Here is a 13,564-nt window from a genome sequence, read left to right on the forward strand (position 1 = left end):
GGAAGCGTAGAGAAGGTGGCGGGTGGCAGAAGAAAAAGGGCACCTCACATCTGTCATCACCTTCACCTCGGGCCCCTTTTTCTTCGGTTTCTTCTCTCTTTTTTTTGCCATACTCCTCTGCACTTCCACATCTTTGTACAGTATGTTCGTTTCTCAGATCTCTCCCTCTCTCTCCTCCCCTCTCCCCATCCTTCATCTCCTCTCCCTTTCTTCTCTCTCTGTCACCTCTCTCTTCTCCCTTTATTGAATACTTTCTCCGCCTTAGCACCTTTGCTTGCTCATAAAGGGACAGAAGAGGAGGAGGAGTAGACGGGGGTGAACATGGGGGAATGAGGAAACAGGAGAGAGGAAGCGGGAGAACTGGCATGCTCTTACCATGGTGGTGAGGATGTACTTGTAAAATGCTGATGTCATCCCCAGCTCCGATGCCTGTAGGACAAAGCGAAAGACAGTAAGATGAAAAAGTAAAGAAGAGGCAGGTGGGATACAGGATGCGGAAGGAGAGAACGAGGGAAGATGGAGAAAGATTGATGGAGGGAGAGATCGCGAGGGCAAAGGAACAGAGTTATTGAGAGGCGGAGAGCAAAGCAGACAGTTGGGGGACAAAGTAGAGAGCATGAGGGGGAGGGAGAGGGAGCATACGTTAATCACAGTTTTACATCATCAGGCTAACACTAGGACATTTTGCTCAGTGCCCAGTGAAAACATCCCCATACGCATTCAAACTGTGACTCACTGGGCTGGCTATCGGCATTACAGGCTGTACCATGAATCAGAACGAGCCTGGGTAACATCTGCACCGCATCCCAGCAAAAGATGTTCTTTTTCAAATACTTTCTTAAGAGTGTATGTGATTGTTGCTGGCAGACATGCATAAATATTGTTCCCTCTGCTGCTCCAGAGGGCAGAGAAGGTAAAAATAGATGTTAATTCTGTTACAACAACAAATGTGTAGCCTGTGGAACTTTGAAAGAGTTGTTTTATTATTTTACAGATGCTAAGTTCTGCATGCCCTTCATGACTGTAACCTGAATTTCCCAGATGGATATATAAAAGAGAAAACCATAAATCCCCTCGGGTGTTGCTGTGTGTACTGTATACTGGAGTAACTTCGAACCCTGCACGTGTGGGCGGCTCTGAAGAAATGTATTGATCCTGGGAAGCTGACCTTCTTGAGGATGAGATAGGAGACAGAAGCATTGGCGTCAATGATGATGGTGGCCACTTTGTCGTCACGGATCTCCTTCAACAGCGGCGTAGGGTCCAGGTTGTCATCCAGCATCCTGATTGACAGCGTCTCCCGAGAGATGAGAAAGCGGCGGACCAGCTCCTCCAATCTCAGCAGGCCTGAGGCAGAGCCAGAGCAGAGCCAGATTGCATATCAATGTCTGTATCAGTAGACATAACTCATATTTCCAAATTGTAAGCTTCGCAGGACATGTGACAATCTTGATTTATCCCTGGGTAGCCATATATTTGCATCATTTTTGCAACGCATGATTGATGGTTTGTCTAAATCTCCAGGAAATGAAACATCATTTAATATGGAGTCTATAGTATGTCTGCATTCACTGCTTTTCTCAATGGGACTTATTTATTTATTTATTTATTTATTTTATCTATGATGACTTGTATTCATTCCTCTATTTATGATTATTGTTAACCTACTCAACAGATTTTTGTGTAATTTGAAGTAAAGTTAGGCTGTGGGTCAGGAAAGTGATTAGCTTTAGCCAAGATAGCGCCACCAGATGGCCACAAAGGCACAGAGACAAAATATTTCCCCCCTGATTCTTTAATTCTACTCTCAGGGTACATCTATTTACACCTAGACAGATTTTTAACCATCTTTTTTTTTGCAAAACATATCCTCCTACAGACACCCTGAGGAAGGCAAGAGCACAGATATACTAGGTATATTTTTAATGTGAGCTGAGCCCATATGTATCAAAGGTTTTTTTTAGTTATATGCCTGAGTTCCTGTCATTTTATACATCACATCATACGCAAGAATCTTCACTCATTTTTCACCTTTAATATCATTCCTTAAGATTTCATCCAATCTTAACTAAATCTAGCACACAAAACATTCAGATGAGCCAAAAAAGAAATTTTAATGTTACCCACCTCTGTGTAAAAGTACAGTGCTTTGAATAATAATTGTGTCTGATATGGTGTGTCTGACACATAATATAACCTAATCAACATAACTCAGTGCTTGTGAGTCTGACTCATTTGAAATTCATCTTCGTACAAAGCCCTAATATACCCAGACAGGTTTTAGGTATCCTGCAAAATTCATGGCTGCCATCAGCCAATCAACATGACAAATTTCGAAACATTTTCTATTAATAGAATAATAAATTTAGAGGGTTGTGCAGCCTTGGCAGAGGTATGCACTCTTCAAGTGCTTTGTAATTCACTTTGTGTCTGTTGTCTTATCCCTCCATGATTGCATTTCAGTTCTTTGAGTGATGTGTGTGCTGTGAGTGAAATAGTATGCGTTCAAAACACTGCAACCTTCAAAATCAAATAACAAAACTGTAAATGCAAGAATTCTGCTAACCCCTGGCAAAAAGATGGACAGGAAGCGGAGCGCAATTGCAGGAGAAGAAAGACCAAAATACAGTACTTGAGAAAATTCACCCACTTCAAGCGAATTCCTCTCGAAAATGAGTATAACCAATGGCAGTCAAGACTCACTTGACATCGTGCGTGGAATGAGTCCTTACTAGAAAGTCTACCCTGCTGCTTCCTAATTGTAATTCCATAGTAAAGCTCCCCTAGCTATGTAAATAAGTGGTGCGGCAGGCATCTGGGGGATGGAGGGGAAGGGGAGAGGGAGGAGAGGAGGAAGGGAGAGGTAGCGCACAGAGCCCTTCAGCAGGAGAAAGCCTCTGTAAGCAGTGGGGTAATCACTGAACCAGGCCAAAACTTTAATTAGTTTGAGGAAGGAGGGGAAAAAATCAATGCACTTTACAGCTTCCTCTCCTCCCCTCTCTCACTCTCCTTCTTTCACATATTCTCTCTCTCGCATATAAGCTCTAACCTCTCTATCTCTCTCTCGTCTTAGCCCTGTGCTCTAGTTACCTCTCTCTGTCTTTATCCATCTCGCTCGTACAACGCCACCGTCTCCTCCTCTTTGTGCTCAGTCTCTCCCTCTTGCTGTCCTTAACCTCATCCATCTCATGAAAACTGCATAATGGAATTAGGCTCAGATAGCACGTTGTGACCCAGGCATAGCGAGAGACGGATATGTCGGAAGTGACCCAAAATCTCTGACTCACTCTCATTTAACAGAATATCTATGGACTTCTGCTTGCACAGGCTAAATAGGGAAAAGATTAGATTAATCTCATTAACATGCTGTTGCAAAAATGACCAGTTGTCAAATGCGTTACTTAATTAGGATGCGTGCATTGGTGGTGGTGTCAATGAAATGTGTGACTTCACACATTACTCGGCTCGCTGACAAAAAACAGAGAATGTCTACTTCACTTGAACGCACCACTCTACACTGGGGTAAACAAGATGAATAAAACAAGTGAGCTGGTGGTAAACATTGTCTGATGTTGAATCTCTGTAGCAACACAGTTGAGCTGCACACACACACTACCCTACAAGCACCCCAAAACCCACTTGCGTATAGGCACACTAAGGGGCAACAACACACACACACACTCCTGCATGCATAAAGTAGCACTCAAACACACGCACATGCACGGACAAAGCAAACCCAGCACACAGAAAAATAAAATATCAAACACACACATACCGTGCCACCACACACATGCACGCACACACAAAGACACACTCTCTTTCAAAGTGTGGAACAAGCCTGTTGAGTGGCAGTTAGCACCTATTCTGCAGCCATGGCAACCAGCTCCATGGCGATAGATAGCGCAGCCAAGTGGGTCAGAGTCTGTGAGTGTGATAACCTTGTAAATATCACCTTCAAGCCAAATATACTACACACACGCACCCTTCAGTCTCTCCACCAATAAAAGCTGCATCTTTTGGCCCATGATGGTAACCACCAGGCTATCTGTTGCCTCTAATTCTTATGAGAGGAGAAGCCTGGTGAAAGACAAGGCTCTTATCTACCCATTCAACTGATGATCAAAACTGCAAAAAGATGTCTGATGCCATTTCAAAGCTCTTTTAGTTCAATGAAATGACAAGTCCACAAGGAATACAGCTTACGTGCAGGAAACTGTGGGAAGGCTGGCTAACTGCTCAGGTATAATGATAATGAAAGCATCTCAGTGATTGAATCAATTTTTCACAATGTCACAGCCTTTTGTTTGTCAAAAGTCTACCCTTGTCACACTGCTGCGAGAAGCGTTCAGACTTCAAGGGTCGCACTTATTCTTTATGTAATTGCCCTTCAGTTCCTGTACGGTTCTACTTGGCCGGTGTGGGCAGTCAACAGCTGTGCCACAAGTTATCCCCGTCTCAGTTTCATTCAAGACTGGACAAAAAGTCGGGGCAACTATTGAATGAAAAAAATGACTCCTCCTACAACACACAGCGTATTCTGTCATGTATTCACAAAGCCCTGTTTGAATACTACAGCCACCGCCTGACCAAGCCCTTTAATTCCTGCGACTCTCGATAGGGGAGTGCATAATAAATCAATAACGTACTCTTTCAAAATGAAAATAAAGAGGGCTAGTGACTAAGCCCCAAGTCCCCTGTGATGTTAAAGCTCTCTGAGTGCCTGGCAAGTTAAATCAAATGTCTCCTAAGTTCTTCCAATACTGGAAAGCATTTCAAACACAAATATTTATTAAATTGGTTTGGGCTAACAACCCTCTGAGGTGGATAAGAGACAGTGTGCGAGAGCATGAGTAATAAATAGGAAGGCTACAGTGTGAGCCATGTTCTGAACTCTGACAACAGACAGAACTTTATGACCAGACTGTCAAAATGAGTGTCCAACAGTGCAAAGCAGTCATATCCGCCCAAACAGTGGGAATGTGCCAACACTCCCACAGAGTCATTTGCACACACAAACACTCACATACAGTAGGTAAACAAGCTCAGAAGAACGCAACTGATGCATTAACACCCACATAAACACAAACATAACTTTGGAGTCGCACATAATGTACTCAGTAAATGTACAAGAGGGTGCATGTGTACTCACACTCAGCCTTGGCGCAGACCAGGCTGGCTGAGGGGTAGCTGAACGAGCGCAAGATGGCTCCTATGGCCAGGCTCAGGTCCTCGTTGCTAGGGTACAGAGTGACCGAGGCAAAGCGCAGGTACGGTAAGCGCGGAGTTTCCTCAGGACCGATCTTTACATGCGGGATCTGTAAAGAGGAGAGAAGAGGAGAAACTTTGAGGAAGGCAAGAAAAAGCTAATGTGTCGTGAGTAAGTCCCCTCCAAACACACACAACAGGAAAAAAAAACTGAAGAGGGAAGATCCATTAGAGAGGCTAGAGGGTGAAAAGAGAGATAAGAAGGCTGGCAGAGGCAGAGAACAAAGAGACCTAAGGATAAAAGGCTACGGGAAGAAAGGAGAAAACGGTTTAGAAGAAGTGGATGATGGTTAATTATATGAGAAGAAACTCAATAAGCGAGGAAAACCGAATCTCTAGATACATTCATCATGACGTCTGTGTGGGTAGGAGGGGTAGTGTGTCAGAGAGAGAGAGTGCTATTAGATGTGCACAGATTTGTACATATTTGTGTGTTTATCCTCCACACTCACCTCCTTTTCTCCACATATGTGACTGACAGTAGAGCCAGAGGCGGGGCTGGAGGCGGGACCTATCACAGAGACAACGCCTTTGGGTAGAATCTGACACACTGAAAGAAAAAAAAAAAGGAGAAGTAAACACTGAATATGCAGACACACACCTTCCCTCTGCTTCATTTTGATGGCAGCTCAGAGCTGGCATACAGTAGGGGCTGCAGTCAGGGGAAACGTGTGGAAATTTCAAATGCAGCAAAAACTCAGAGGAGGCATTATGGTCCCAGTTTAACCAGTGATTCTATTGTAGCAGCACAATCTGTCTCATTATAATCTGATTTATTTTGAGATAAATACTCCAAGGACTACAGCAGGGTAGCCCACGGGTTGCCTTCTGCTATTGTTCACTTGTTTAGACAGTAATTTCAAATGATTTTAATGATTTTTTTTAAAAGACATTTTTGCTCTAATTATATCTCTGGCATCAGCACAATGCTGGCAAATTGGTGGCCGCCTTAAATTAAAAATGCCTGTTTGCATGATTACCCTTTTTGCAGGAGGACAATATTGGAGAAATAGTTTTACACATTTGTCTATTACATTAACTATTCATGAAATTATATGACTATTAAGAAATTAATTTGTTTCCTTAGAAATGACTCTGAGATTCAGTACACAGTATTTTCAAATACCCCCCCCCCAAGTGACGACAAATGTCTCTATTATGTATGTATGTATGTACTGTCTTTTAGGCTTTAGGATTTTTTTTCTATCATTGTTGTTATTATTGGTTTTTTGTTTGTTTTCAGTTTTTTTGATTTGTTGAAATTCTAGAGTGAAATTTCCCAGCTATCATATCTGAACACACATCAAAACTGGACATTTTATATGATGTTTTATGAACAAGCCATGTAACTAATAAGGTTCTTCTTTTCTTTCAATCAAAACTCCACTTTATTTTTGCAACTCTACATGCGAGTGCTTGAAATCTGCATAAATCTGCAATGACTCTATTACATTGAGTAGATACATGAGTGTGAACAGATAAGGGTACGTTCATTGTCTGTCTTATACTTCATGAACGGACAAGCCTGAAGCCTGAGTTACTGATCAAACACACTCACAAGTCCACTTAGCAAAGATAAAAGAAACTAGAAAATGCTTTAAGGAATAGATCGCCATTTTTGGAAGTATGCTAATTTGCTTTCTTGGTGAGAGTCAGACAAAAAGATTGAAAAGACTGGAAACATCGGAAAAGTAATAAAATCTGTCTACCACCTTGTCTAAAGCTCACTAATTAACACATTATATCTTGCTTGTTTAATCTATGCAAAAACCAAAGACCAGTTGCCAGAAGAAAAAGCTCCATACATAACCCTCAGTAAAAGAGTAAAATGACATCTTTGGTTTTTGTACCGACAAACAAGATATGATGTGTTAATTTATTAGCTTCAGGAGGCCGGTAGTCGGATGTTATTACCTTTGGACGGGTCAAGGTTAGCCGATTCCCCTATCTCCAGTTTTTATGTTAAGCTAAGCTAAGCTGCTGCAGGGTGTAGTTTCATATCTAGCATCCAGATTGGCTGGATGAGTGGTGTCAGGCTTCTCATCTAACTCTCAGCAAGAGAGCAAATGAGTGCTATTGTCCAGTATCCCTTGGACCATGCTGTGCACTCAGAGGCTAAATCCTTTAGCTTATAGAAAAACTTGACTGAAATGTTTTTGCGTAGTATCTCTTTGATAGGCAATGAGTTTATTTTAATTGATACATTTTATGTCTACCCACCTGAAAACGTTTTCATAGACACAGCAGAAATTATTCTAATGACTTAACTGTGTCATTATAACTTGTCAAAAAGTCCTGTTCTTGTGGATTTGGTTGGTATTTTAATTTATCCCAATTAGTCCTCCTCAGTTTCTGTGTGTATGCATGTCTGTGTATGTGTGAGTGTATATGCCCACACTGTGCCCATGTGTGTGTAGAAATGTCTGTGTGTGTGTGGGTGGGTGTGTGCTTTGGAGTTTGTGTGCATGTGTGTGATTGGGGGCGTGTGCGTGCAAGCGTGCCTCAGACAGCCGTAGCTGTAAGATGATGAGCTCTCTGATCCAGAGACCAAAAAACGCTGCGAGCAAACAAGCCTGTCAGAGTCTCCTGCCCATCGGTCAAGGACACACACACACAAAGACACATGCGCACACATGCCTGCAACTCAAGCATACACATATGTACACAGCCCTTCTCAAGCACACAGAGATATTTTGCCAGTAGCTTGTGGCAGGGTCACTGACCTATCAGAAAAGGAGCAGGGAGTCTCTGTCTCCACTGTAGCTAGATTCAGCAGTACATCTTCTGTCTTTACAGACTCCAAACATTCTGTTTTAAGTTTGTATATCAATACAAATTTAATGGAGTAGCCTCTGTGGTGTGGTGCTGCTTTCTGTTGGCCTGCACTGCTGATGTGTATTAGTATTTGATGATTTGTTTTTGTCTGCGCAGTAGCCAGTGCCAGCTGTTACTGGAGGGCACTGGTGCACTGTTTTTAATGAGACAGGCTTAGTGGCCCATTACTGGTCTCCAGTGACATGTAAACTAATCAGCACAAGCTCTTACTGGTTCCTGATCACATGAATGTGGTGGTGTTTTATCACTCTATCACTCACTCTCTCATCATTTGAGTTTTTTTTTTTAGAAAATGTTATTAGGTATTTGAAAAAAAATCAGCACCCCTCTTAAGTGTTTGGGAGTAAAACCTACAGTATTCAGTAGGTTATGGTTCTTTTCTATACATCATATTAATATCTACTAGTATTTTTAGTGGTCACTTTCTGTCTACGCTCGTTAGACACAATGCCCTTGAGAGGTTGTGTGAATCTGCTCTACTGGTCCTCTTTGGTGTGTATCAGTTCCACTCACTGGTATCCGTAGTGTCATACTGGGAGTCTTTTTGCAGCTCGTATATGTCCACCTCCACTCGAGCTCGGGCCGGACCCTCCATCACGCTGTTGATGTTCTCCCTGGCCAGGGACAGCGCCAGCCGCTCCCCACGCCCACACACAGACTGGTCATCCAGGATCGCCGCTAGAGAGGCAGAGAGATAGGCGAAGCAGAGGAGAGAGGATGGAGGGCACAGGGAGAGGGGAGGAACAGGTGCGGGGTAAGCAAAAGAGATGAGCGAGAGTGAGAGGTGGAAGACTGTTTAACAGTGTTATCCATGTTCATATGTGGGTGGGAATGTATTTGGGAAGCTGAGTGGGGCTGACAGAGGAATCATAACCACTGACTGGCAGAGGAACACAAGCATTTGATGTTATTCAAAATCTGATGACGATGATGTTATTCAAAAGCAATCTAAGCACAATTAGAAATTAAAGAAGCAAATGGGGAGATACAACCTGGCTAAACTGACTGCTGGCTGTGACCTCATGAGAGTGGTACTGATCTTCACCAGAAATTTCCCTAAATGCTGAAGTAGTCCCTTGAAGAAAGGACACTTCATCAAATAAGACTAATGATAAACTAAATCACCACTATAAACACTTGTAAAAGGTGGGCCATGTATGCTTGGTTTTAGCTTGTGGCCTCTGTTTTTCTTTGTCAGTGCAGTGTGCCTGTATTAACCATAAATTATGATTTTCAAAATGATTTCCCTTGACATATTAAATAATCATAGCTGTGATTTGGCCTTGATGGGCATAGTTAACAGATTTGACTTCTTTCATGGCTGACGCATGTTTTCATATTTACCCAGTTTTTGTTGCAGCATTTTTAATTGTGATAATTTGATTTAAGGGTATAGCCCAAAAATTACTGAGGCATTGTTGCACATGTCAGACACCTCCACCTGCTCTTGATGAAGGTTTTAAGGTAAAACCAAAAGCCTGAAACTGCAACAAGGCTTCTACTCTACCAATCACTCTTTGGCTTACAATAGAGAAGAGTACATAAAAGGGAAACTTCTATTGCAAGTTTTTACTAAACTAATTTACTGCATTAGCACAGTTTGAACAACAACAGGTATGTTATTAGTGATAATTTGGTTTTTAAATTACTCTTCACCTTGTCTCTTATTGTACTGTCCAATGTGACAAAACCCACTCTGAGGCTCTAGAGCAGGTTGAAAACAAACCATAAAAAGGAACTTTTTGACCCAGGCAAGGTGGGGATGGAAGGACAGCTGACCACTCACCCATACGGACAGAGGAAAGCAGGGGGGCCTGACTGAGGGAGCGTGGCGGCATGGTGACTAGCAGGAAGGAGAGGAAGTGTATTGACAGCAGCAGTGCTGGCAGAGCCGGCATCTTCTACTGCTCCTCATGGAGAATGGTCTGCTGGCTGCCTGTACCACCACCTGCAGGATTGGAGGACAAATGCATGTTACTGAATACTCCTGGCAAAAGATGTCTCTCTTTAAATTGTCTGTGGCTTATCTTCAGTTTGCTCTGTCATTTCTATGTAGTGGGTGCACCTGTAGCTTGACAGCACATAGAACAGACTTTCATACTCAGCTATAAAGATGTTCACTGTCATATCACAAAGGCAGCCCAGTCCCATGCATACAGCTTGTCTCATAATGAAATACAGTACACATGTCTCTATTCATGTCTCCTGTGGAAAGTCTGCTATTTAGACGTGACAGGATTCAGCCTTGAAGAGATCTCCAGAGGCAGTTCAAAGACAACATCACAACAACTGGCACACACATCACCGCACATTCACTCATACACAACCATGCATACGCACATATGAACAAATGCAAACACACAGATACACAGTCACATACAAGAAACACTAGTGAACACACACACAGAAATGACAAGTACAAAGACAACTGCCTTGAACACACGTACAACTGTATACTATATTCCCACTCATGTTTTCCATAACCTAACCCCTACATTTAAACAGAGACAAAAAACAAACCCAATAAAAGCACACAAAGAGCTCAGCTGAGCTCCACTGGTGCCAACCAGCTCTCTCCAGGAGTGACACAGCCTTGCTCTGACTGACAACATGACAAGGCAGTGTGAATGGATGGAGAGATGAAGGGAAGGATGGAGACAGAGGAGAGAGGAAGTGTTGTGTGACAGACAGGCAGGGAGGTTGAGGGAGGGGTGGTGTTGGTGATGGTGGCAATGGTGGCAGCGGTGGGGGGGGGGGGTTGCTGTAGACCTGGGAATGTTTGTTCACTGGTCTGAGCTTTAGACAGGTCTGACAGACAGCTGAGAGACTCGGTTCGTGACCCTCAATTGACCCTTGCAGCTGTAAACCGAGGAGTGGAGGGGTGGTAGGAGGCTGACCTTTGACCTTTGACAAGTATATGCGGGGGTGGAAATGAGTTAGAATGTTAGAATTGTGGTTTGCGCATACACTTGTGTGTGTACATCAAAGAGGCAGATGATGTGGATTGGGGGACGAACACCTATCCCACCTTCATCATCCTTTTTTTTTTTTTTTGCTACAGTCTTTTTCACCGTGAGATCATTGGTTTGTATTTTTTTCCCCGCTCACCTTTCCAGCACTTGTTTGGCTTTGATGTTTAAAGAACATCAAAATATATATATATATCTGCAACCCTGTGCACCTCTCATAAACCAACCATACTTTTTCCTTTTCTCACTATGCAATTGCTGCCCTCTCTTTCTTTCAGTCCAACTTTATGTGTCTCATTCTCAGGTTTGTTGTGTCAGAGGGTGGGCAAACATGTCCATAAACATGTTTGTTATACTAATAGCATACGCCATACTGTGCAGATGGCTGTGTTGTGCTCATTATATGTACAGAGGCAGGGCTTATGCATGGCCATCTGTATGTATGACACAACATAGAATAACAGGCACACAGTGGGAGTAATGTTTTTCTCTCCCTCATTGTTTTAATGCAGTATGTTACATTTAGGGTGCCAATAAATAATTACTGCACCAAAAAGTAAAAGGTTTCATGCTGCTGTCATATTTGTGTACATGTGTATAATGTTGCACATGTACAACAAGGACAGTTGTGACGGAGCTGATTATTCTGACCACACAGTGAGATACGGCTCACTGCTGTCACATAGCTGTGCATTGTGTTGCATGGTACTCCATTTTCCTGGCGATTACTACTGTATTCTGTTTGCCTCCCACACCAGTGGTCTCTTTCTCAATTTACTCTTTGCCAAAGTGTGTGTTTGGTGTCCGGACCCATGTGTTTGTCCCACAGCGTGTATGGGCATGCGCTTACCTTGTGCGAGTGAGATGGCGTATTGATCGAGCCCAGCTGAAGTGGCGGGCCCTCAGGTGCAGTCAATCAAAACAATGGGGAACCTATCATGGGAGTGCTGCATTTCACAGGAGCCATCTGATTGGCTATTACCAAGAAGCAGATTGCTATGATGACGAATAAGATCCTAACTGAGGCTATGCTTTCATCAATGATGGGATGGAACCGGTGCTATTTCATTGTTATTGAGAGCTATTGACAGCATTAGACAGAGAAGATTACAGCATCCATACTCTGAGGAGAAGGGATGGAGGGGAGAGGGAGGAAGGAGATGGAAAGCTGTGATAGAAGTAAGGAGAATGAGAGAGAAAAAAAGAAGCAGAGGGAATGGGCTGGGGACGATGAGGGAATAAAAGAACAAAATTGAATACAGAGAGAAGAGATTGGAAAGTGTTTCTGCAGAAAGAGAGACGCAGAGCAGGATAGAGATGGAAAGACAGAAGTGCAGCAGTGGAAAGTACATTTACTCAAGTGCTGTACTCAGGTTTTATGTTAGCTTATACTTTTGCTCCACTGCTTTTCACAGGGAAAAATTATAGTTTTTAGTCCACTACATTCATTTGACAGCTACTAGATGTAGCTAAGTAAGACTGTCCAACAAAATATATGATCAAACTCAGAAATTATGATTCATTGTTCACAAAATTAAGCTCTCAGTGTTGCACTGAGCGGTTAAAATTAGCTCCCCCACCTCTGCACCTGAAATACTGGTTATATTACACAAATTCATCAGTAAGAATAATCCAATATAATGAAATATATTGGGAATATTTTGTTCTGTCACGCTGCCTCATCATTACTCCAGCAGTTAAACCCAGTTTATCACAGTGCCTAATGGTTTCGTACTCATCATTGTTCTCTGTATTTGGATGCACTTCCTTACCAACAAGAGGGGATAATCATCTCATGACATTTATCTCTACTGACGCTCCGCTGCTAAAGCTTCCAAAGTACTTTGAACCTCTCATTTAAATCTTGAAACTATTGCACACAGTCCAACAACTACATAGTCTTAAATATCCTGCTTTGACTCCCAGCTGGCCGGACGATTTGCTGCATGTCATTCCCCTGCTCTCTCTTCCTGCATTTTATGTCAATCTCCAGTGTCGCTATCAAAGGCATAAAAGATACTTTAAAAAATCCTGTATGTACAGTATGTACTAACCTTTATGCAAGTTCCAATATCATATTATCCTCTGGAATTTTAAAACTGTACTCTTCATTGTTTTTCATCACTCTTTGATGTCATTGCTTTTATTAATTCTATTTGTTGCTTGATTGTTAGTTGTTTGGCTTTAGATATGTTGTTCTTGTATGCAGGTTGAGTGGGTGTCTGACTATTAATGTTTCATGTTGTGTTTCTATTGAAAAAGAAAACCTTGATCTCAATGAGATTACCTGATTAAAAATATGAGGACTTTTGACAGTTTAAATATTAAACACTTCTAACACTTCTGTACTTTGAATGTAGGACTTTTCTGTTAAAGTGTGGCATTAGTAATTTGATTAAGCCAGGGATCTTACTACATGTTCCACTGCTGCAGGAGAGTGAAAGAAAATAAGTGGCTACAATGTAGTAGAATAAGGTGGAGGGAGTCAGGGAGAC

The 13,564-nt window shown here is 42.4% G+C and overlaps 1 protein-coding gene across 5 annotated transcripts in view; it reads right to left on the minus strand.

The window, feature by feature from the left end:
* The window catches only part of grik5 (glutamate receptor, ionotropic, kainate 5), an 82,336-nt gene that overhangs the window by 24,201 nt on the left and 44,571 nt on the right, over positions 1-13,564 (minus strand). For 4 of the 5 annotated variants that reach the window (XM_018672282.2, XM_018672281.2, XM_018672280.2 and 1 more), the window contains exons 4-9: positions 9,887-10,048; positions 8,614-8,778; positions 5,718-5,815; positions 5,150-5,315; positions 1,169-1,347; positions 376-429 (exon numbers count right to left, since the gene is read on the minus strand). In XM_018672282.2, the coding sequence (XP_018527798.1) occupies positions 376-429; positions 1,169-1,347; positions 5,150-5,315; positions 5,718-5,815; positions 8,614-8,778; positions 9,887-9,998 (774 nt within the window). In that variant the 5' untranslated portion in view covers positions 9,999-10,048. Of the gene's footprint in view, positions 1-375; positions 430-1,168; positions 1,348-5,149; positions 5,316-5,717; positions 5,816-8,613; positions 8,779-9,886; positions 10,049-11,919; positions 11,967-13,564 lie in introns of those variants that run through there. The other variant, XM_018672278.2, reaches the window with a different exon arrangement.

The sequence above is a fragment of the Lates calcarifer genome, linkage group LG15, assembly GCF_001640805.2.
Source record: "Lates calcarifer isolate ASB-BC8 linkage group LG15, TLL_Latcal_v3, whole genome shotgun sequence".
Classification (NCBI taxonomy): domain Eukaryota; kingdom Metazoa; phylum Chordata; class Actinopteri; family Centropomidae; genus Lates; species Lates calcarifer.